The following is a 24830-nucleotide window of genomic DNA, read 5'->3' on the forward strand; positions in this document are numbered from 1 at the left end:
TGTGCAACCTTATGGATGCAAGCTATAAACAATGACTCTTACCTAAAGAAATCAAAGTCTGTTTGGTCTTAATCATATGTATATTAATATGAACAACTTAAAGAATTCAAATAATTTAATGCACAGGTAGGTATCATACACATACAAAAAAGGGCGTGAGAGGCGATGACTCATGACTTACATTCTTACTAAAGGCAGAAGAACAACCTCCTCCAGGGTTTTTCTCAGGACCTTTAAAAAATAGGCAAAAGAAATTATAATTGATGAAAAACACAACAAAAAGGAGGAAAACATATAACCAGGGAATGTAAAAGTAGGGTTCCCTTTAATAATATTTATTGATAAAACAACTTGTGAAGCCTAAAATACCAAGGCTGGCTGACATGTGCGAATGCTAAATAAAAAATCACAAAGCCCATCTTGTTCCTGTGGTTATAATGAGAATAAATTATTGTTCAGCTATTACAATGATCGTTACAAGTAATATAAATTATGCTGCATATTTAAGGATGAGTTTGGCAGGCATTTATCACTCTTCATTAAAATTAGGATGAATAAATCATCCCTGCTTAATGTTTTACTCAGGGTTCAAGCCAATTTAAATTTTCAATTTCCCTGATCTTTCCCAGATTTCCAGTCCAAACTTACAAAACATTCCCTGGCTTTAAACCAATGGCTAAGCAGTAGTTCGTAGTGATTTACACAAAAATGCGGTAAGGTATATGGCAAAATAAATGAAAGGAGTAAAAATGAAGTCTAAAGGCCACATCACACTAGCGACTACGACTGCCGCTGCGACCACTATTTCGGCTGCGACTGCACCCCATCACACATTGCGGCCGACGCCACGGTCACGCATGCGCAGGTATTAACGTTTCTGCTTGTGGCTTGTTTGTTTACGAAAGCCCAAAGAATGGATAGAGAGCAGCAATTGTTGAAATTGTTCCTAAAATATGTTAAAACGTACTTCATTATTACTCACCTGTGTACTCGGGTCCAATATCTAATATGCTGGGCTTCCATCTTCACTTTAAAAATCAGAAAACATCTCAGCGTTATCACACAACCTTCTTGAACTTCCCTCGCTACGGTAACCAAAAAAACACGTCTCAGAAAAATAGCCGGTCGGCTATTCTTCTGAGTCGCAGTCGCAGCGTCGACTGCCACGCTCTGATTGGTCGACGGGCCAGTCGCAATCGCAGTCGCAGCCGCAGCGGCGGTCGCATTTGCTAGTGTGATACGGCCTTAATAGCATCAAGTTGGTACCACCCTGGGTTCTCCAGCCAGGATGGCAAGAAAACACCCACTTTATTACTCGAACTAAGCAAAGCTGTGTATGTTCAACCACAACAGTTTTTTAATGAGCATAATCTAATTTCCCATTTCCCATTCCACCACAACAGTTTTTCAGTGACCATAATCTAATTTCCCAGACTTTCCAGACAATTATGAGCCCTATTCCTGTGAGGTGGCAACCAGTTGCAGGGTTTAAAAAATGAACATTGCAAAAAATTGCTAGGAATCTGATGTGGAATGTAACTTTGATTATTTATATAATCTCTGTTGACACAATGAAAAGTGGTTGAGAACTGTAGCCTCCTATGAGGCCATTTAATTTTACCATCAGCTTTTAGCCAGTAAAATGTGTAAAAGGGTAATCTTCTTGCTGAAGGTAAGTTAGTGGTAGATTCATAGACATATGATGTACACTCAAGGGATCAATTATCTTATATGGAGTAGTTATATGCTAACAATCCTTTAAATCACAGACATTCACAAAGAATTTGAGTATCTAGGTAAAAGACATACAGCAGACTCCTGATTATCCGGCTGCGATTTATTCCTGTTACGGCTTATCCGTGCGTGAGTTTTACACTTCTTTGATGTTTTCCACAATCTTTATAAAAAAAATTAATCGGACACAATAGCACCAGAATATTTGCCTTTTAATGCAAGGCTACACCGGGCTTATGATTTCCATTAGAATCCTCTTCCTTGAAGGGAATTATTTTATTTACTAGCTGACAAGGAATGTTTCAAGTTTGCTTCAATGTCTGCTCTAGCATGCAGACGATGATCAGCGGTGGGAAAAAAAACTCTTGATCAATTGAAGAAGATTCTTCAATGGTTAACCTATCCCAAATTAAGGGAAATGTTGTCTACAATCTATAATTGTATATTTCATATCGCAAATGCCCAATTATTGCCGTGGCCACGCATTGTTGAATACTGTAATGGTTCAAACACCATTACGCTGTGCCACCCTAATCGCTGCATTCATTCCCTACCTGCTCTATTCCGATAACCTTTTCCACCCCCAGACCATGGCCCGTGGAGGAAAGTGTGTGTGCGTAATGGGATGAATTACGAATAGATAAGGTTGTGTGAGTGTGTTTGGAGGACGGGAACTCGGGTTTTTTCCCATTGCATAACGTGTTCCCCCTCCCTCTTTTGTGTTACCTCACCCCAAGAAGGGGAATATAAAAGGTTGTGCATGTTTCAAAAAAAGGTAGATTAATTTGAGTGTTGGGCGAAGCCTATGCCGAAATTTGGCGGGACGATAACCGAGACACGGCAAAGAAGAAGAGGGCCCGATCAACCAAGCATCGGGTTGATTTCTAGAAATAACGATCTGAAATAAGAGACCCCCCCTTTTCGAGGAGCAAGGACCAGCTTTAAAGGACGCATCTCTTACGTTCCTGATGCAGCTTCATACAACAAGAGAGAAAGAGGAGTCTACAGTCGAAGGAATGAGTTTGCTAGATCTCACCTGGTCTAACCACAGACAAGGGTCAAGTAAGATCGTAACCATTCCTCCCCCCGCAAGCCCCCCCTTTTCATCTGCCCAATTTCAAGACAGACAGTCACGAAATACGTCAGTTATCCAGTGGAAGTGAAAGTTAATTACCAAATTCAAAATAACACTAATTGGGATGGACTATTATTTACCTCCCCAACAAGAAATAACTAAAGCAAATTGTATCATTCATTGCGTGTTAACAATCGAACTATTTTTGTTGTTATTGTTTTCATTTCAATTCTTTCATCTCGCAAATCAGTTTTTATTGTTGTCCTTTCTCATTGATGTCTCATAAATTGTTTTCATCCACTCATACGTCATTAGTTCATAACAGGGTTATTTTTTTGTTTGTTGTATGCAGTGTTATTGTTTAAATTATATTTTGGTTTTATAAAACTTTTGTGTACTTTTTCAATTCCTTCATGGGTCACCTAAAATATCCCTTGCCCTTCCTTTCGTCCTAGTCATTTTCCTTTTTGAATGCGTTGTGTAGGATGGCATAAGCGTCAGAACGTTACCCTTAAGGTCAGATCAGGGACCCCCCACCCGCAATTATCTCTTAAGAAGGGGAATATTTTCATTTACCGTCAATTGCACGATGCGAGTGACATAGGTTTGTCCCGTAGGTCCTGTGCAGGAGGGATCCACGTGGATTTTTATATTTTTTTGTTTTGTGAGACATCGTTCTATCTAAATATCCGGGTGAGCCAAGGGTAGGATACCACAATACGGTCCAATGGAACCGGAGATTTTGTCACACTCGGACATATTTACACAGAGACTATTCAAGGTCAAACTGGAAAGGAAGGGAATACTAGAAGTGAAGGCAGCGGGGGAAGTGGAAGTAGAGATAGCATGAGTTGTAGCCAGACACTCGCCTGCGTAGAAAAATTGCCAAAAGTCCTGGTTTCATATAACTGCTGCTGTGCGATGGGGTGATCGAGCGGCTATTACCTTCACAGAAGCTCCTTGTCCATGTTATCTAAAAATCATGGTGCGTGATCATGTTCAGTGATCAGGAGACTTGCTCGAGATGCGACTACGCAGCATGGTAACTGAAAGTGTAATTTCCGACGTCGTGCAGCAGTTCTGAAGCATTTGTGCAGACTAATTTTTTGATTCCGTGTTCTTGGAGACACGATTTTCGGACACCAGGTATTACATGTAGCAGTAGGAAAACGAGTATAATCACGTTATCGTCACTTAAAAGGTCGCGATCAGGAATATATAGCTATGAATGATTCAGGAAAGCAACCAAAAATAACAGGCAATGTGCATAAATAATAATAATGCTTTTGATTTACATGAATTATGAAAATTACATGAAATTGAAGCGAAGGATTATTCATGTTTTCCGATTATTCCTGCTGCTTCTCCCCATTGTTAGCCCAGATAATCAGGAGTATGCTGTACTTAGTAGCTGAGGGATGAAAGGGTTCTGTTGCACATAATTAAGAACATCTTGGTTGAAATTTATTTCAATTCTTTAGTAAATGGTGAGTCCAAAGGAGCTTCGGCAGAATTTTGTACAACTGATTAAAGTTCAGCGTTCTACCTTTTTTTTTGTGCCGACAGCGGTTTGCTTTAAAAAGTATATTGCCAAGTTATTTAGTACATTAATCCATATTAGTTCACACACCAGGTGTTTTTTAAAGGAATGACCTGAGATCACTAATAAAACAAAAACCAGATTTAGACTATGAGATAGAGTTAACTTACCCAAAGCCTCAATGAATCTTGCCATTTATTCTCTCTTGACATGAGCAACAGCAACTTAAAAAACTTAGCGCTCCAAAGGCATTTCCACCAGAAGTACCTAAAAAATATTTACAAGTCATACATATTAAAAATCACAAGGGCAAATGAGAAAGGATTTTTTTACACCTACCTTGTTTTCAGTGGAGAACTTAGCAGTAGTTTTTTCCTGGTCTATTATATAAGGATGAAATAAGTCAAGGTGATATCTATTACTTTTAGTTTGAAGCAATATCCTGTCTTCTCCAACATCAAGCTCAATATCTTTAGCAAGCAACTGAAAGAGGATAGCTTGCATATTAAAAACTATGTATTATGAAACTTTATCTCGAATATGCGGTTAATATAGAAGCAAACCGGGTACAGTAGAAGTCCATTATAACAAGTGTGGCCTGCAATGAGAGTAACACATTAGAGTGTGACTTTTTTGTGTTGATTGGTCTATGCGGATAAGTATTATGAGCCTGTTTTTTTGCAGAAGTTATCCGGTATGTAACATTTTCACGATAACTCAATACCTAACTTCAACTACATGATGGTTGCTAGCTCATTTCAGACGAATTTAACCTAAGTAAGGCATCATTGGGGCAGACAAAGGAAACCAAATCATCTTCTCTACATAGTATTAACACCACTGTCTACTATGTGTCTTATTTCCTTGCCTGGGGTCTGCAGTGAAGCTAGAGGCAGATAAAAACAATATCGTACCCGAGTGACAAGAACATTGTATTGTTTGTGCTCTTGCCCAAAGAAAGACATGAGGTTTCTGAGGAGATCATCCATGATTTAAGAGCATTTAGGGCCTTCTTCCACAAACCTTTCGAAATATGGCAAGCCCTCGCCACTTTCTCAATGCTGTGCTTATCATCTCAGGCTATCCTCCACAATCTTGCAACTGCCTAGATTGTGCTACACTGCCCCATTACAGTAGAGTTCCAGACGATACAGGGCGCGACTTTGTAGTTTCTACCTGTGCTGGATAATTTTGTATATTCCACAGATCATTGCTCAGCATCACAGCATTCCTCCTCTGCTCAGCAAGAGTTCTGAAAGATAAGGTATTTTTCACTTCCCCAGGAATGATTGATGCATTCAAGGACACTGAACGCTCCAGCCAATGAATCTGCCATAGGATTGGAAGATGCTCTAGCCAGTAGTTCAAATATCATTTCTAGGAAGATAATGGTGTTTTGCTAGATGATCCAAAAGCCCCGCACACTTGAACCACCACAAGGTTTGTTGACCACGCCTCTATTTCCACCACCAGAATCCCATCCCTTAACTGCTCTACATCTACCACTCTTTTACCAAGCCTTCTGTTTAATATCAACACCACCCCTCATTGATTTCCATTTCTACCACAAAACGTATACATCACCCTGTACTCATCACTCCATTGGTTCCTAATGTCCTTCCATTGCACTACACTCAGTCCCAACAAATCTTCTCCCGCTTTTAAATTTTCCTAGCAAACCCATTCTCATCATTGCCCAAACATTCCATGACCACAGATACCTCATGTGATTTAGTGAGCAGTAGAGCTGTATGTGCTGGACATTCAGGTACGATATTGCTTTCCACTGCATCTAGCTTCACAGCGGTCCCCAGGCAAGGGAATGAGATGCATAAGTGAACGATGATATCGTCATCTTGTAGAAGAGACCATTAGGTTTCATTCATCAGCCACAATAAAGACATTTTTGTGAAATGCATCTGAAATGAGCTGCAACCATCCTGTGGTCAAAATTTAGCACCAGGTTACCCTGGAAGGTATATGAGGGTGTTGCTTATTCTCTATTTTTTCTTGATTTTTGATTTCTACCTCTTAAAATATGATAGAGTGTGCAGAATGGATATCCTAAAAATTTCAGCCTGATTGTTTAACATTTAGAGGTTTCTCAAAGAGCATAAATGCAATAACATCCAATTTTCCCGATTTTAGAAAATGACTCCATTTTGTGTGTACTAATAAAAATATTCTGTGGAAAATCCAAGTTTGTGTGTTTTACACCTTCTTTAACCCCATCGCAGTCGGGTTTCAAATGGTAAAGAGTGCATTTTTGGAGTTGAAACGCTAGTGATAAAAACAATATTGTTTATCACGCGCTAGACTGGTGAAGTAATCTAAATCGGCATCCCAGAAAGTATAGCCGTTTGTTTCATCAAAAATAAAATGCCTTTGATTCACGAAGTGCTGCAGGTGTTCTATCATCACCACTTAACCCTGAAACAAGAAGTGCTTGCAAATTTGAGGCTAATGATGAGGTCCATGGTCCCAATCCCAATGAGGTCCCTGGACTATTATGTCGAGAATTCCAATTACATATTCAAGAAATACTGGAATAGAGAATATAGAAGCACTATGAAGTGAGCTGTTAAAACTCAAGAAAAATTCTTGATGGCTACCTATGCGACATATGATATTTGGAGAAAAATTGGGTCGGTAATTTGATATTGAGGATTAAGTGTTTTTGAAAATACAGAGGCGTCCGGGAGTATAAGTGCTTGGAAAGATCTTAAGCTAGCACTTATAGAGAGAGAGGAGGCAGAGATCATATTGCATATTAAATCATTAAATGGTTATATAAATCTCATGACCAAATGATGAAAGAAAAACAACATTACAGATTCCAAAACTCACCAGAACTGCCAGAGGGCACGGGCTATTGTCGAGATTTTTCATGACTGCGTTGAGGACTGGAGATTAGAGAACAAAATTAAAGCTTTTTCAAATGATTCGACAAGCATAAATACAGGTAACTAGCTGCTTTCATATCTTAGGTTCCAGGGGTGCTGAGTTATAAAAAATATTGGGGGGCCCATAGCGGGGGTCTTGCCCCGGGAAATTTTATAAATAGTGAGTTTAAATATTTTTTAAAGCATTTCAGAAGAGTCATATGATCAACATTAGAACCCTGAAACCTCGACTCTTGATAACTGGACACTCCAGGGAAAATCGACAAGCCTGACACATTTTTTCCTTAACTCCATAACAAATTTTTTGAGGGGGTTCAGGCCCCTTTAAGCCCCATGGAGTCGGCACCACTTTTAGGTTCTCAGTCCAACATATTTTTTGGGATTTTCAACGTGAATATTCTTTATCATAAATTAGGTTTGAACAACAGTGCTGCAGTTATTTTAAAGGATAAACTACAGCTAACACACGGTGTGAAAAACAACATAGTATTCGACTCCTCCCTTCTTCTGCTGACTCTCATTAGGGAAGGCACGAGGGGGGTGTATGGCAATGAGCGGCGCATGACCTATCAGTGACCGTAAATGTGGCCAGCCAGCGACCAGCTCGCCATTAGGGGTGTGACACATGGCTGTAACTTGCGGAAAAGTGTTGTATTCCTGGAAAACTGTCGAGCGGATGTAAAAATGGAGCAAATTTTGGTAAAATAGGGATATAAAATGCGTGTTAACCCTGAAAATGGTGTTATTTCCTAAAATCGGGAAAAAATTGAATGCTATTGTATTTATGCTCTTTGAGTGACCTCTAAATATTACATAATCGGACTGAAATTTTTAGGATACCAATCCATTCTGCTCCCCATAGCATATTTTAACAGGTAGTAATAAAAAAATCAGAGTAAAAATAAAAAATAAACAACAACCTACTATACATCCTAGATGACACCAGTGGTCAAGTATACTCGGTATAGCACTAGGATAAACACAAGCACTCATAGGTGAAAAATTTTCCAATGCTTTCCTACATCTGCCAACCAACACAAAAAAATTACTAGCTATAGTGCTGCAATGGCTATAGGCTGTACTCCTTATTATGCACTTCTACTGAAATCAACCTCCAGAGGACAGTATGTCTCATTGAGTTGAGCATTAAGATCTTCTCTGAGTGATGTCATAATGCATACTTGTACTCAATCATTCGTTAAGATGTTATTTCTGTCGTTAAAACTGGTCTCCCCTCATAAATCAAACCTTTCTGCATAACCAGTTTTTCCCAGATTCCAAAAAGTTGCATATTCAGTGATTTTAATGCAAAGCCATTTTTAACACTTCTGTCCATTTCACTTTTTAGTATAAAATGCAATAAACCAGCAAAAATAACTTAGCACGCACATGAGAGGTCATACATATACCCTTACCACATCCTTTAGAAGAATTTCAGCCACCATAATACAATCCCCCTCATTTGAGTATTTCCTCCTAATTATATATGGTGGCTTCTGCTTTTCAGTATCTGTCCTTTCATTTGGTGCAAATATAGGTGTAGTCTCGATTTCAGTAATGAGAGGCTTTTTAGAGCCATTACTTCCTAGACGAAAGGAAAAGTTAAAATTACCTTTAAATGCTTAGATATGCAGTAGACCTTGCTTTCAGTAATTTATGTACAGTATAGGTCATACAAAACCTGGTTGAATCACTGAGTCGGACTGGGGAAAGTGCACAAAAATTGCTTCTACGATTTTTGACATGAGGACAATGAAAATTTTTCTCACGATTCCTGATATGAAAGCCCACCTGCTTATGCCAGCCTCAAAGATTGATAATTATTTTTAAAATGTTACCAAAAAGGAGATAATACAGCCATAATTATTGGAAAAAATTGAATCAAAATTTAAAAAAGATATGTTTTTTATTAGCCATAGGTCTTTTCACTTGGTAACATTAACAAATTACTAAGATAGGCAATCTTAAAGGAAAGCTTCGTATGCATACAGGAGTAGTGTCACTCAGAAGTATTCTATAAAAGCCAACACATGAGTAATTAATCAACATCCTCAAGTTGCCAATCAAAACTCACCATTATTAACAATCAATGATGAACAGAAATGAATTACATCACAAAAGGTCAATCTTTAAGGGGGATTTTTTTAACTAAGCACACTGTAATGCATTCATGTATATTAATGATTTTGGAAAGCAAATTCTGTTTAAAATTATTTTGCAATCCTTTCAAAAGTCTAAGCTTATGCCAATGGTATAAAACAAAACCATAATCCACTGTTTAACCGGTGCTTTGCATGCATTAACACATATGAAGTCCTATAGATGAAAGACAAGACATGAGATGATCTGTAACAATGCCATTTCTCGCAAGGGATCATTTGGATACGTGAGTGTGTATTAGGCACAAAGTAAAAGGTACAGGTTCAAAACATGCTATTGCAATAATAATTTATTCAGCAGACTCCCGATTATCCGGGTGCGGCTAATTTGTGTTGTGGATTATCCATGCATGAGTTCATACTCCGATGTTTTCCCGCGATCTTTGTAAAAAAAAATACATATAGAATCGGATGCAAAGCAGCAGGATATTTATTTGCATTTTAATGCATGGCTACACTGGGCCTGTTATTTCCATTAGAATTCCAATCATAAATGGAATTATTTTAATTACTTGCTGACAAGGAATGTTTTAAGTTTACTTGGACGTCTGATCTACCGTTGCAGACAACGATTAGCGGTGTGAAAAAAAAACTCTAAGAGTAAGTTTTGACGGTTATTGAATGGTAAATGAAGAAAAATGTTATCTGCGATCATTATATGTATGTTTCATATTGCAAACAAGTATGGCCCTGAATTCGCATATGGTTGAATACGGCTCAAGGGAACCAGAGATTTCTTCACATTGGCATGTTTACGCCGTGACTAGCCAAGGTCAATTTGGAGAGAAAGCGAATAGTAAAAGTGAAGGCAGAGAGGGGAATGGACGTAGAGACAGCATGAGTCATAGCCAGGCACTTGCTTGCACAGACAGTTTGCCTTAAGCCCTGGTTTCCTATAACCACTGCTGAGCGATAGGGTGATTGCATGCCAGCTGCCATCAAGGAGTACTGTGTTCCAAGCATCGTTGTGCGCAATTGCGGATCTGCATCCCGGGCAACTTGTGCGAGAAGCGAATACATACATACGCAACGTAGTGCCTGACAGTGTAGTTTCCACACCAAGCAGTACTTTTGAAGCATTCATACAAACCACATTTCTGAATCCTTGATAATGCAGCTATTGATGCACAGTTTTCAGAAACTTGGTATAACACAGAGCACTAAGATTATGAGAGCAATCACATTATTGCCACAAAAAAGATCGCACTCAGGAAAAGAAAGCTGCTAATGATTCCGGAAAGCAATCTATAATAACATAAAATGTTTTTAAATAATAATAGATTGATTGGTTTATGTATATGATGAAAATTACATGAAATTAAAGAGGAAGTTTGGATTATTTATATTTTCCGATTATTTGTGCCACCTCTCCCTCTGATTAGCCCGGATAATTGGGAGTATATTGTACTTATTTTTAGTAATTCGATTTAACTGTGAAATTGGGTAGCAGAAAATATTTGTTACTTCATAAGAAAATAGCAAAGTAGATGGGGTACAGACTTTGGGAAATATGGTCTAAGTTTAAAAATTCTTAAATATAATGAAAAATAATAATTTTTCCTTCACATATAGAATGGTTTATCACCTTTCAAAAATGAACATGAGTGTTTGTAAATATTTGATTGAATTTGGTTATGAGATATGGTCCAAATTTTTTAGTTAAATCAGTTAAAGTTCAAAAATAAACAGATAGGAAAGCCCAATAAATAATGATACCATAGGACCTTGCTCTGATCATAATGGATAAACTTGAGAGTAATGCTAATCCATTGTAACCTAGGTCAGTGTAAGTTCCATGAAAGCATGGAAAATTACAAACATTTGCATGTTTTTCCATCATCATGCATAATTTTGCATTGCCTTCAGCCTCTTGAGTGCTATAAACAACATGATAATATATTTAAAACACTCTGATCAAGTTTTTTGGTGAATCGTGTAACAACCAAGGTACCAGGCTTCCGAAAGTTTGTCGCCACACTGTTGAGGTGTCACATCTGGCACTTGGCTTCAAGTCTTACTCTCACTCAACGTTACAGAGCATAGACACAATTGGATGGGCAGGAATTGAAGAGAACACTATCCTTGCTGGCAGTGCAATCATTTCATGCTACTTTGACACATTACACTTGGCAGAGGTGAAATTGTGCTTATCAGATTTTGTACGGTAACTCTCTGACTAAACATCATACTCCAGCAGGCCTAATATAACTCCAATAATGTTTATGAACCTCCTTTGCTACTCCTATAACTTTCTTTTTGGTGTCATAGCGACAGATTCTTTGCTTGAGTAAGCATTGCACAAGATGACACCCAAACTCATGTACACGACACTGAATCCCTTGATTGACATTGTGGAGTCAATTTCTGTCAACATCTCCCAGTGATGGTTGCATCCATCTCTACACCCCCCAATCCAGATACTCAATGGATGCCCATGCGTACACCTGTGCTCTGTCTATAAAATTTAATGGCAACTATGTCCAGAGGTAATTTTTCCTGAGGGTGACAGTCCAGTCCACAACGATGGTCTCTTAAGTCAAATTGATCATTAACAACTGAAAATTGAGTTCCCATCATTATGAAGTGAAATGCAAAGATTAAATGAAAAGTATTCATCCTTCACTGAGTAAATTTTGGGGGATTCACAACATTATCTTTGTTGCAGCTTGGACCAGTCATCAATGTCTATGGAACACCGATCTAGGGTTCTGTACCTCATTAAGTCTCGCCCCCATAGCACACCCTAACCTCTAATTGTCTTCATTCCCTGAATTCTGGGGCCTATATGTCAGAAACAAACCAGAGAAATTAAGAGATAGTTTTACATAGCTGCAGTGTCTTACAAGTCATTATTTATTGCTGATTATTTCTCCAAAATGCATTTTAGGTAAAAATTAATTACTCTACAGCCCCATCACTTCCTTGACATTGAAGGGCCTTCAAATAAAAGTTACCTCACTCATAATATGGGTACAATTAACTCAAAATATGGGTGACTGGGCTAATTGTAATTAAAGGTGGGTGCCACAGATGGAGAAAACTAATCCATGCTGCTGGACCAAATCTGGCACCGTCGCACATCACACAAAATCCACCTGATAGTCATAGAATTTTTCAGGTTTACCCACGCATCTAAAGGAAATTCGGTGATTGCCACGAGCACACATTTTCACACTTTTTACCTCATGAAATTACCAAACTTGATAGGATTAGGGAAGAAAGTGAAGTAAATTACAATTTACATATTACATTTTATGATTTGTATGAAAATTAACTTAAGTTTGGCCTCAGTAGTTGTAAAAATATTGTGAAGCTTCATTAATACGAAATTTATTTATAAACATGTTTGTTGCGTTGTAGTTCTACTGCACATTTTCAATTTCAAATCCATCTTATAATGGTAACAAATGGATAGACACCATGGAAACTCTACAGGTACTGTGATCAATATATTTACGGACTATACGGAGTTACTCATAAATAGAGCCATGATTATTTAATCAAGCATGCACAACTAATTACATACATAACATCCAGTACCTGATTTAGCATCCAATTCCTTCTCAGAAATGTTACTCATCATGCTGGATGGCATCATTTCAACAAGAGGCTTGCTCCTCACTTGAATTCTGTGGTCTGTCATACCACCTTTACACTTTCGACCTTTAAGGATGGTAAACTCTGAAACATAATAATACATATACAATGTAATTAGGTATAAATGTAGCACTAAGAACAGCTAACTGATATGAAATTTAATGATGATATCACACAGTAAATATCATTTGACAACAAAAGTGGAGAATTCAAAATAAGAAAAGTCTAATCAGCAAAATATTTAACAAACCACTTTCACTGGGCACATTCAAAGCAACTAAAGCTATCATAAAAACTTTTCCCAGTCAATAAATGTTCTTTATAAAACATCCATTATTAGAAAAAATTGAAGGAACAGTAATAGTATCCTAGTATTTATACAAAACTTAAGTTCACCAAAAGTCCTGCTAAGTGGATTTCAGCCATTCTGAAAAGTCATGGCTTCAGTTGAATTCTTGAGGGTCAACAGAAGGTATTGAAGGCTGATGATAAGATAAGCATGACTTTAGGAATGCATAGGCCTGTGTTATAATCCTGGAGATCTCTAATGAATGATTGATTTCATTATAATATTCAAGTTTTGCACAATATTATCTTATTGCATTGTACTTTCAATAAATATAAGTGATGCAAAATCTATTCCTGTAATCCAGGCCAACACGTAATTTTCAAAGTTATAGTAATAGTAGGAGAAATATCTTGGAGAAATAAATTTAAAGAAAAAAGGACATTGCATCCATCAAACTTTTGAAAATAATGACGATATAAATTGAAAAGTCACAAAAGGCAGAGAATGATTAGGGTTAAAACCATGGTGAAAAGCAATATGAAAGTGATAATGATAGGAAAGTACACTAATTGGGGGTCCCCTTCACTTGCAAGGATAATTACTCCTCTATAAAACCTATATTAAAATCAATCACATTTTCAGATGCTTAACATTATCCATTCCAATAATGTACATATGCATCAAATTATCGATGGCTAAGTTCTAACAACACGTATCTCAAAATTTGGCCAGTCTGACACAGGTATCTTAAACAAAGTGTAATGAAATTAAAAAAATAAAATTCAAGCAAAAAACAACTCTTTGCTGGCCAATGTGTGCTTCTTTTTCCGTCTTATGAATTTTTGGTCTTTAATTGTAGCTTACAATTAGAAAAGATTAATCGTTTTTTGGCTCTCCTGGAAAGTTTCTGTTTTTTAGTTATGCGTTGTTAAAACTTAGCCATTGATATGTGATTCTACGTTCTTTTAATCTCACAAAAAGTAACCAATTATGATAACACTTGGCTAAACTGATTAGCACACAAGCAAACAAATTACAAAAGTGGAAATATTGTTAACAGCAAGGTAACAACTAAAATCTAGGACAACAAAAGGCTAACATTTGGGAAAAGAAGAGCTTTACTGAAAATCCATTTCAGAAGTACATATCTCAAGTGTTAAATCATAAAAACATTGCACAATTTCAATCAATAAAAAAATCATTACTTTACCATCTTTCTCAAGCTCAATGCCATATTTATCTTCTAATGCTTCAAAAACAGCTGTTATTATAAACCGGCGATAGAGCTGACTACTTTCAACTTTCTTGTAAAATTCTGGGTTAACCACAATGTCAAACACACTGCAAGGTTTTCCGGCTGAAAGGCATAAAAAATAATATGATGCAAATGCATTTGAAATAGAGGTACCAGTTATGCAGGGCATGATGTGACTATCAAGTTTAGAGCATACCATAGGAACTTACATTTATCATAATCAGGTCTTTCTTCACCAACACTCATAGGCACACGAAATGCTGATGGCTCATCAGATTGAAGAATTTCCATCAACTCAGATTCCGTTTTATCTTCAGGAGCAGGAATTTGATCACTTTTACAAATATTTATGAAGACTTTTTCCCTGTCTATAGTATTCTTTTTTAATTTTACACAAAAACCTGTAAAAAAATAATAGATACATTTATATAAAATTAATCATACATTTTTTGTGATCAAATTTATTGTAACAAAATCACTCAAAAGTAAGCATACAGTCTTTAAAGTTTCACAAGTAAAACAAATATTGACGGGTCATCACCCAGAAGACAATGGCAGACTATGCTCTTGAAATGTTGGGGCCGATCAACCAAAGAACCCAGTAGGAAACCCAAGAACTCTTCTAACTGTCAATTTACCAGAAAAGTCTTGAGGTCCTTTGTACCTTCTGAATTGACCTCTGAAGGCAGAATAATAGGGTAGTTTCCTTCAACAAAGAAAACGAAAGGCATTGATTGCGATTCGTTACCCACCATTAGTGTATTCACAATATACAAATTACAGTAGAACCTCACTTATGAAACTTTCAGCGGAAAACCAAAAAAAGTTTCATAAGTGAGGAAGTTTCATATGTGAGGTTTTTTGGTATTTAGCATGAAATCCTTTCCTGTAGGGGCTGGTTTGTTTCCAGGATGCAATTACTCATTTGGAGGCAAGAAATTGAAGCCTAATGATCTTATTTTCTCAAAAGAAACACCCCAGATGATGTGTTACTTAAAGAGAAACATAATTTTACATTCCTGAACAACATTACCCATGGTTGAACGTCTAGCATTTCTGGTACTAAGCTGCAAGGCTATCATACTGGAGAGATTTCGGAATGATGACACTAAATGTTCACAGAGAAGCCAATTTTTGAAAAAAGTTGACTCATTAAAAGCAGTTTTCAGGAAATTCATTTTACCACCTATGGGTAAACCCAAGATTGGAGATTGAAGAAATGAAATACCTGAAGAAAGTCATCCAAATTAACCCCGTAATTAGGGAGCAAAATTTCACTAATGCATCACGAAGGCTTCACACCCTATGGACCCGGGTTAATGGCAGAGGCAGAAAGTTTTCAGAGATGGCTCTATCCCTGTTTGAGAGTAGTGTGGACGGAACTTCCAGTGCAACACACTGTCCGGCAGATGGGACATTAAGCCCTGGTTAAGCCTATTGTTACAACCTGGCTAATTCCAACACAGGGTTTCTATACTCCCTCTCTTACCTCATGGTGCAAATGACCCCAGCTGTCGGGTTTCTCCCTCTAAATACCATGCCATAGATAATATGGAGCACCTGGCAGTGGCGTAATTATGGTTGGGGATGAGGGGATAGATCCCTCTCCAAAGCCTCAGAGAAATTTAAAAAAAATTAAAACACAAGTCTAGCTTTGATAAACAGCAACTGCATCTACTTAAAGTTAAATTTTATGTGCCAAAATGATGTAGAACATATTTACAGGCATGCCATTTTTTTAAATTTTACGGGAATCCCCGTTGCCTCGGAGGGGGGGAGGTGGGAGAAGGAAAGGGGTGAAGCCGCCCCCCAGGTACTACCATCCCTCCCAAAGCATATTCCTAGTTACGCCACTGGTACCCAGGATATTCCGTGACTAAGTTCACTTTTCCGGTGCTTAGATCACTTATTTTAAGTGAGCATTTGAAATAATCGCGCAACTGCTGTCAGTAATGAATGGACAAAAATAGATTAAGAGCCCGGAAAAATCTCCCCTCTCAATATTGTTTACGCACTAAAAAAGAATTTTCCCATGACATTTTAGCACTAATAGATTGAATCTACCGGGTATAGCTTCTCTGCCGGCAATCTTCCGCGATTTCAGCGCCGGGAACTTCGACTCCCAAGCCGTGTGACTCATCTTAACGTAATATTTTGCTTCCCCATATCTGAAAAAAAACACCAGACTGTTTTTGTACTTCGATATAATGGTTATAAGTCATTCCTGAGTCGAAAGGAACTGCCTTATCTCTCGCGTTTTGAATTTGACTTTAATGATTACGTTACTACTAACGACGCGAGTTATTCTCCGAGGGCATTCGTACTAACTCTCGTTCAGTTAAAAAATAAACGCTTGCCACAGGCAGTCAAGGTCAAACTATATTTCATTTAAAGCCACAGATACAAGTTGGGTCAGTTTTGATGTACGCGCCGCGTAAGCAACTTTCCTCCGGCTCAATTCGTCCCGCGGATGAGGGATTAGCCCGCGGAATGAGACCACGCATGCTGTTTTTGCCATAGTGTTGAATCACCATCGACTTACGTCCATACTGCAAATACGATAATCTTTTATGGATGACCTTGGAAGCCAAAATTTCGGTACGCGAGGATTTTAAACGGCTTATTTGGGTGTTATTTCGCTGGGGCGACGGGAAGCATAACCTTGGAAAATTCTAGACAATCTTCCGTTAGAGATAGATATTCCGGATTAACGATCATCTACTGCAGTTAAAATTAATATCTAATGAACAGCATCGCTCATTATTAAAACTAATTTTTCTTCATTGACATATCTATGTACTGAGCGCATACTACCCCTGCTCCTATGACTAAAGTCGGCGCGCGTACCGCAACCTTCTCGTAGAGTAGTTCTCTGACAAGTCGTATAAGTGAGGTATTTTATCTCATTGGACTGGAAAAATACGTTTCGTAACCGAGGTCGTCGTATAAGTGAAGAGTTTCATAACTGAGGTTGGAAATACATGGGTTCATATGGGGTTATTCACCGGACCTAAAAAAATCGGCGTATAAGTGAGGTCATCGTATAACTGAGGGTCGTATAACCGAGGTTCTACTGTATTTCATTTTAGAAATACCAGTTTAGACGAATGGCAAAGGTCAATTTTATCCTCATATGAAAAAGGCCAGATTGGCGCCCATGCGATGCCAGTCCACGTGACATCACAGGGACCTAGTTTCTATTCGAGTAGATAGGAGTTTTACATCGCCTGAGATTACCAATGCATGCATGAGGCACAGAGCTCAGGGAAATATGTCTTAATAATCACCTATTAAAACTGGCTAAGGTCGGAAAGTTCTCTTCGTTTGATAAGGTATTAATAATCCTTATTTAAGCCAAGCACTACCAGCTAGCATGGTACTCTGCTACCCGCTAGCATCCTGCGTCATATCAGCACTCAGAGCCTCGCCCCAAGGTCACCTCACTTACGGCAGCGGGAAACAGAACGACGTCACACGGAGTTTTCCCGGCATTAATACTTAGCCGACACGTTTTTGCGCGCTTGAAAATTTTCACTTTTCATTTAACTGCTAAAAATAGATATTGTCATTTAAAAATCTAAAAGCGTGAATTACGTACTCCAGGAGTAATACTCTTTCGATTTAGGCAATAAAAAAATAATAGAAAACCACCCTATTGTACATTTGGCAGCGCATGCAATGTTACACTACTTATTACAAAGAGGTAGGGACCACTATGCAAAGTTATGAACTCCATGGATGTAACACATATTGGTGCAACATTCAACCTTCACCAGAAATTCTATTTGTGCATGACAACAGTTAACAGACTTAATGAATGTAATAATAAATGAATGAATTTCATCAACTTTATTTTGTTGGAATAATTTTTCAAAGACTGGTTCACATCCTTTGAACCAGGTTATCTAGTTTTGCCTGTAACTGTCAATTTGGCTAATTGTAAGTGAGAAGGTAAGCTGGTGCAAAATATGGCTCCACTGAAGTTGATAGATAAGAAAGATAACAAAAGAACTGTGACAATGTAAGTGAGTAGGTGAAGTCTTTTCAAAATGTCTCTGAAAACCACATCACAATCACAAGTCATGAACTAAAATCCCAACTCTTCTACATAGAGTACTGGGTCACTCTTTCTTCCAATCTCCCTAGAGAAAATTTTAGGATTACTTAAATGGACTTCCATCCTCTCTTTGTATGGGTGAGAGGATCGCCTAGAGCTCACACTGTATACAGCAGGATATAGATGATTAGATGCCTAATTTTGGTGCACAAATTATGTGCACTCAAGTTTGAGAACGATTAACTTCATAACGAAAAGGGGAAAAAATAAAATGCATTATTATTTACCTAGTTCAATTGTTTATTGATTCAAACTAAACTTAAATTTTTACTTTAAAAGTACGTTATTAATACGTAATTAATAAATACGTTAAATAATGTCATTAGTATTCAATGTGAATATAATGAAAATAACACTAATTTTTAAGGGTGCTCAAGCTAAGCACCAACCCATAACTAAATCACACATCATTTTATTGCGACATACTTATTTACACATTTTTACTTTAAGGAGATACTTTTAAGGAATTTACTTTTACTTTTAATAAGGAAAGTTTCAGCACCATGTCTATTACGCAAGAAGGGTCTCCATCAATTTTGTTTTAAGGGTGCGATTCATAGACGGCACTTTAGGCTAAAGTCTACTTTCTCCGTTTCATAAAAGTGGACTAAATAAAACTGAGGAATCACAGATTTTGGCTCCTGGTAGTTTTGTTATCTGTATTCACAAAGAGTTAATAACATGCAATTGTGAAAAGTGTGCGCAAGTAGACCTAATTTGTATCAATTGATATTCACGCTAAACATGTTGAGGGTGTTCAGCATGCAATCTTCCTGATCTTAAGGTAAGCATGGGGTCCATCATTGCTACATTTACCAGAGTCAATGCTGACTCCATGGCCATAGGCTGGGAGATAGATAACAACTTCGCAAGGATTGTTACCAAGAAGGATGGCCAACCAAAAACATTTAGGTCATTTAAAATATCAACCAATAATGATTAAATGCAATTGCTTACTTAATAGATAATTATTACATTTAGGAGTGCAGTGAGGTTACAGATTGCAACACCATCAAGAATGAAAATCTATGATGACTCAGTTGCTTAGCCCACATTTTAAAAAATTGATGTTTTTTTTTGCAAAAAAACAAACACACTCGAAACTTTGAGCATTAAAAAAAATATGCGTACCAAACTATTTGTTTGAGCACTTTCAAAAGTGAACTTTGATTTTATTTTTCCCTTAGTCAATACATGATTATTAATTCAGTCTGCCTTTGTCATTAGGAGTTTCATAAACTCCTTCACCCTTTGAACCGAATTAGAAATAATCGATCTTCCAGATCTGAATCTTGGCTCAACATAATTAACCCTCATATGGATTTACAAATTTAGTTACGTCGTTGGATTTACGGCGCCACAGCGGTGCCGCGTCATTTTTTGTTATTATCTTTCAAAGTTAGCCTGAATTTACAAGTTTTCTGATTGATAATGGTAAATACATCTATCATCTTTATTTCTCACCGTGTTTTGCTAGATTTAAACCATGATTGTTGAAGTTATAAAAAAAATCCTGAACGCTGCATTCTTTTCCATTTGTTGCAGTAATGCTCTCTATTTCTGTTTCCTTTGTCTGTTATTTTCAAATGAAAGTTTTAATTTTGCGTGTATTGGTTGTTTGAAATATTTTTTCTGATATGCAGTGCTGGATAAACTCCTCTTTTTAATGTTTATATTTTTATGTATCTAAATACTAAAAATGAGGACCGAATAAAATTTGTTTATGCCCATATGACATAATTTTGCTTCACTGTGTCCAACCATATGTTATATCTTTGCAGTGTATATAGAAGGATAAGTTATTAAACATTAATAATGGAACAGCTGTTGGTGAGGTGAGAAGAGATGAGTGCTACTTTCGTGACTTTTACAGGATTCTGGCGATCAAGGCAAATCTTACAAATATTCTGGGAGTTTATATCCTGCAATTAAAAAGTATCAAGTCTTATGGGTTTTGAAATATAACGAATATGGGATAATAGGGTGGTTTCCTATTATTTTTTTATTGCCTAAATCGAAAGATTATTACTCCTGGAGTACGTATTTCACGCTTTTAGATTTTTAAATGACGATATCTATTTTTCGCGATTAAATGAAAAGTGAAAAATTTCAAGCGCGCGAAAACGTGACGTGTAAATAGGAATGATGGGAAAAAGTCCGTGCGACGCATTTCTGGTTCCCCCTCCCGCCTTGTGAGGTGACCTTGATCGAGGCTCTGAGCGCTGATAGGATGCAGGATGCTAGCGGGTAGCTGAGTACCTTGCTGGCTGGTAGCGCTTGGCTTAAAAAAGGTTTATTAATACCTTATCAAACGAAGAAAACTTTCCGACCTAAGCCAGTTTTAATAGGTGATTATTAAGACATGTTTCCCTGAGCTCTGTGCCTCATGCATGCATTGGTAACCTCAGACGATGTATAACTCCTATCTTCTCGTGTAGAAACTAGGTCCCTGTGACGTCACGTGGAGTGGAATCGCATGGGCGCCAATCTGGCCTTTTTCAAATGAGGATAAAATTTGACCCTTGCCATTCGTCAAAACCGTTATTTCAAAAACCAAATAATTTGTGTATTATGAATACACTAATGGTGGGTAACGAATCGCAATCAATGCCTTCCGTTTTCTTTGATGAAGGAAACTACCCTATTAGGAACGTGTCAAAGAACACAACGCCGCGCCGCTTCAGTCGTGGAGCTAGAAGAGCCGGTATTTTTTTCCTACCGCGGAGCCCCATTCCCTCACTGAGGACGTTTCCTTAGAGATGGACGGGTGATGCGTGGGAGTGCACCAGATGAGGTTTTAACTCCTGGATTGGTGGGAAATCCAAAAAATAGTTTCTTAGAAGTATGGCTTATAGGTGGTAGGGAAGAAGGAACAGGTGCCTATTTTCTTTAGTCCAGCTCTGCGTGAGGGACTGGTGGAAGAATGTTCTGGGGTGACAAAAATACCCTCAAGCTGGGAGGACTTCCCTCACCTTATATTTCCGTAGCGTTTCACTGAACCAAACATTGAGGCTATGTATCCCTCCCCACTAAGCTTCCTTATTCGTCATTCACCGCCTTCTTCCCCCCTCCTACAAAACTAGATTGAACTTCTCTCCACCCTAATGACCCACCCGAGCTGGACCTACTTGGAATGAAGGGAGGGCCACCGCGAGGCGTTTTGACAAGGCTTTTGTTTCCTGTCCCTCATGCAGCGATGGAAGGATAAAGAAAAAGCAGGCTTTTGTATCTAATTGTCTCCTTGCACTCCCAACCTTTTTCGCGATAAGGGTTTTCTACTCTTACCTTGCCTAACGATATGGGTATTCCCTGATCCTTGGCAGTCGACACACTACCACCCCTTCACCTCAAAACAACCTACCTGGCATTCCTTCTCCTTTCTCCTCCTCACCCAGCCCTTCACTTCAGTAAAACCCCCAATGAATAAAATATCTGTGAATTTGAGTGCATAAAGAAACGAGAAATACATTCACAAATTTTCACTTCACGGTAAATTGTCTATTCTCCTATTCATCATGAAACGATTTTACCATTAAATACTGAACTAATTGTCAGGAAAAAGAAATTATTTTCTATTACACAATTAGTTGAGTAGTTATCTTGTTTCCACGCCAATGGTAAACTGTCACGTCATCGGTAATTATATAAACGCCAGCAATTTTGTATAGACTATCGTAGCCGCAAAGGAATATTTTCGAATGAGAGGTACAAGACATATAACAGTAACCGTGCGATGTGTTCTTTACGGTAGTCGGTGAAACCTCTGAATCTCCTGGCAAGTTACAGTTACTCATTCAATGAGAAATATTCACTTGACAGTGAGGAAGCATTATTCTAGGAATTCGGATAATACATTGTGTTAAAATTTTCTTAGAGTTGCTGCTTGGTGTAATTCTAAACAGAGTAACCCTGGGATTTACCCAAAGGTGACTACCACCTCGGCAGGTACTTGGACGTGGAGCGGAGAAGGTGCCCAAGCAAAACTAATTCGGAAGCCATGGAAAAAACAACCTTGGCTAGCCATGAGTTTCTATGAAAAATTCTTGTAAAAAGATGAAGTTTAGTCAATGAACATTATATCAAGACAAACATTATGATTCTTAGCTAAAAGAGAGCTCAAAATTGGTATAGTAATATTTTCCTTTTGTTTAACAATTACATTTTTTTTATTAAGTTTAAAAAATTAAGTAATATGATTATGAATAGATTATAGCATTTCATACGAAACATAATTGCTTTGATAATAACATTGAGAGTGAAGTCCCCGACGTAGCGACGAGGAAATACTGAGCACCGCAGCGGCGCCGTAAATCCAAGGACGTAACTTTTTTCATTAGAGGCCAATAAAACGTAAACTATTGACACTATGCAAACAAAATTTTATATGTACACGAAGAAAGCAGAAAAAATAGACTATTGAAACTTTCAACATGATCCATTGGAATGGAAAATTTTTACACCACTTTTAAAACCACGAGCGCCGCTAAGGCGCAGCTAATCCAAATGAGGGTTAATAAAACTCCCTCGTTGCAAAAAACTAAGCTTATGCAAAGCTATCTCCAAAACTTGTGAGGTTACACTTGAATTGATGTTTCAACAAATTATTTTTATTTTTTATGTTAAATTAGCATTTGGAGAAAACAGATTCTATAACGTAAGGTTAATACAAAATTTTTCAACAGGTAAGAACACAGGAATTTAATGCAGAAAAGGGTAGAATACCGGGTGTAGGCTTGATCATAGTCCATGGCAAATCGGAAGTTTCAGCTGCACGTCGCAGAATTAAATCTTCTATTTCATCATCTGGAGGCTACAAAATAAGAACAAGGTAACTTTAAAGCAATGAGTGGTCAAATAGAAAGTTATGAAAAATTCAAACACATGACAAAAGATTGTCATACAAATTCTAAATTAGACATCATTCAGAAGTAACTACAATAGATGGCTAACAACAAGTAAGTAAGTGAAGTCCTTAATAAATAATAATAATATTTATTACGGGCATAAGTCCATTAAAAATACAGTTGTCATTGCAATAGTAAATTAATTAGGATGGATTATAAAATTAAAATTGAACATAATTAGGGTTGTACTTTTCACATACAGTAAAGATTGGTGCATTGTTTCATTACCAGTTCAGCACAATTCTTAAAAACAGCAAGAGTATCACTATGCATGTCGATATTTGTCATCACAGATTTTTTTCAATTGAAGAAACCTTGTTATTTTGGAGTAGAAAGGGAAATTTCTACTCCAGTATATTAGGTAGAATAATGTGGTACTTCTGGTGGAGGGAAGTGTAGCGTAAAATAGCATTTAATTCAGCCAATGGTAAACAGTTAAAATTGTTTTAACTAAACTATTAAAATAGTACATTTTCAGTGAGCTGATACCTGACATGCAATGGATATAAATTAATAATTTGTTTTGTCTCCGTATACGCCGTCAATCATTTGTGGAGAAGCCAAATAAAAATTACAATTGTAAGGAATTTCTTTTGGTCTTTCATTACGATTTCAATAATATTAGCAATTTGGTAAAAACAAAAATGTTCATAGAGGAGCTCAAACATCAACGAGGTCAATGTGTTTTACGCTGTTAGTTTTTTCAAAACATTTTCACACGAATGGCAGCGTCACATGTAAAAACTAACATAGATCCACCAGGGCAAAAATACTTACACTGAAAAGAAGGTTCTTATCCAAAAGTGATCTATCTGGCTCCAACAAGTTAACTCTTCCCTTAGTAGTCATTTCAAATGAAAAAAGTTAACACTAAGCTAATGCGACCTATCAGTGACAGTAAGAAAATAGAGACGGCATAAGGAAGAGATCGTGTTACATTCACAATTAGCAAGACATTACTTGTTAATAAATCCTTGTCAAATCTCCCAACATTCTAACAAATTGTACGCCTATTTCTAATTCTCAAAACCACGGTTATTAGAATTAGCTCAAAACTTTGACTTTGCAGACTGCTTGTTTTGAACGAGGACGACGGCATTGTTCGATTGATCGCATGGTTCGATAGATCCAATACCCGGGAATAATTTGGCTAACGCTCTTTTTCATATACCTGCCCAAGTCCTTATACAAGGAGCATATGGTACCTGCCCTTGCTATATCATAATCAAGAATGAATGGTTATTTCTGTTTTCAAAA

At 37.4% G+C, this 24830-nt stretch overlaps 1 protein-coding gene across 1 annotated transcript; it reads right to left on the reverse strand.

Annotated features, from left to right (window-relative positions):
• Positions 1–61: 61 nt before the first annotated feature.
• Positions 62–24827, reverse strand: LOC124157161 (PIH1 domain-containing protein 1-like). Its single transcript, XM_046531678.1, has 9 exons — positions 24351–24827; positions 23392–23479; positions 14762–14953; positions 14508–14654; positions 12952–13092; positions 8668–8837; positions 4689–4832; positions 4520–4616; positions 62–231 (listed from the first exon to the last, which is right to left on the reverse strand). Exons 1-8 carry the CDS (start codon positions 24420–24422, stop codon positions 4584–4586), a joined length of 987 nt encoding a protein of 328 aa, XP_046387634.1. The 5' UTR covers positions 24423–24827; the 3' UTR covers positions 62–231; positions 4520–4583.
• Positions 24828–24830: the final 3 nt, after the last annotated feature.

Source organism: Ischnura elegans, chromosome 4 (assembly GCF_921293095.1).
Source record: "Ischnura elegans chromosome 4, ioIscEleg1.1, whole genome shotgun sequence".
NCBI lineage: Eukaryota > Metazoa > Arthropoda > Insecta > Odonata > Coenagrionidae > Ischnura > Ischnura elegans.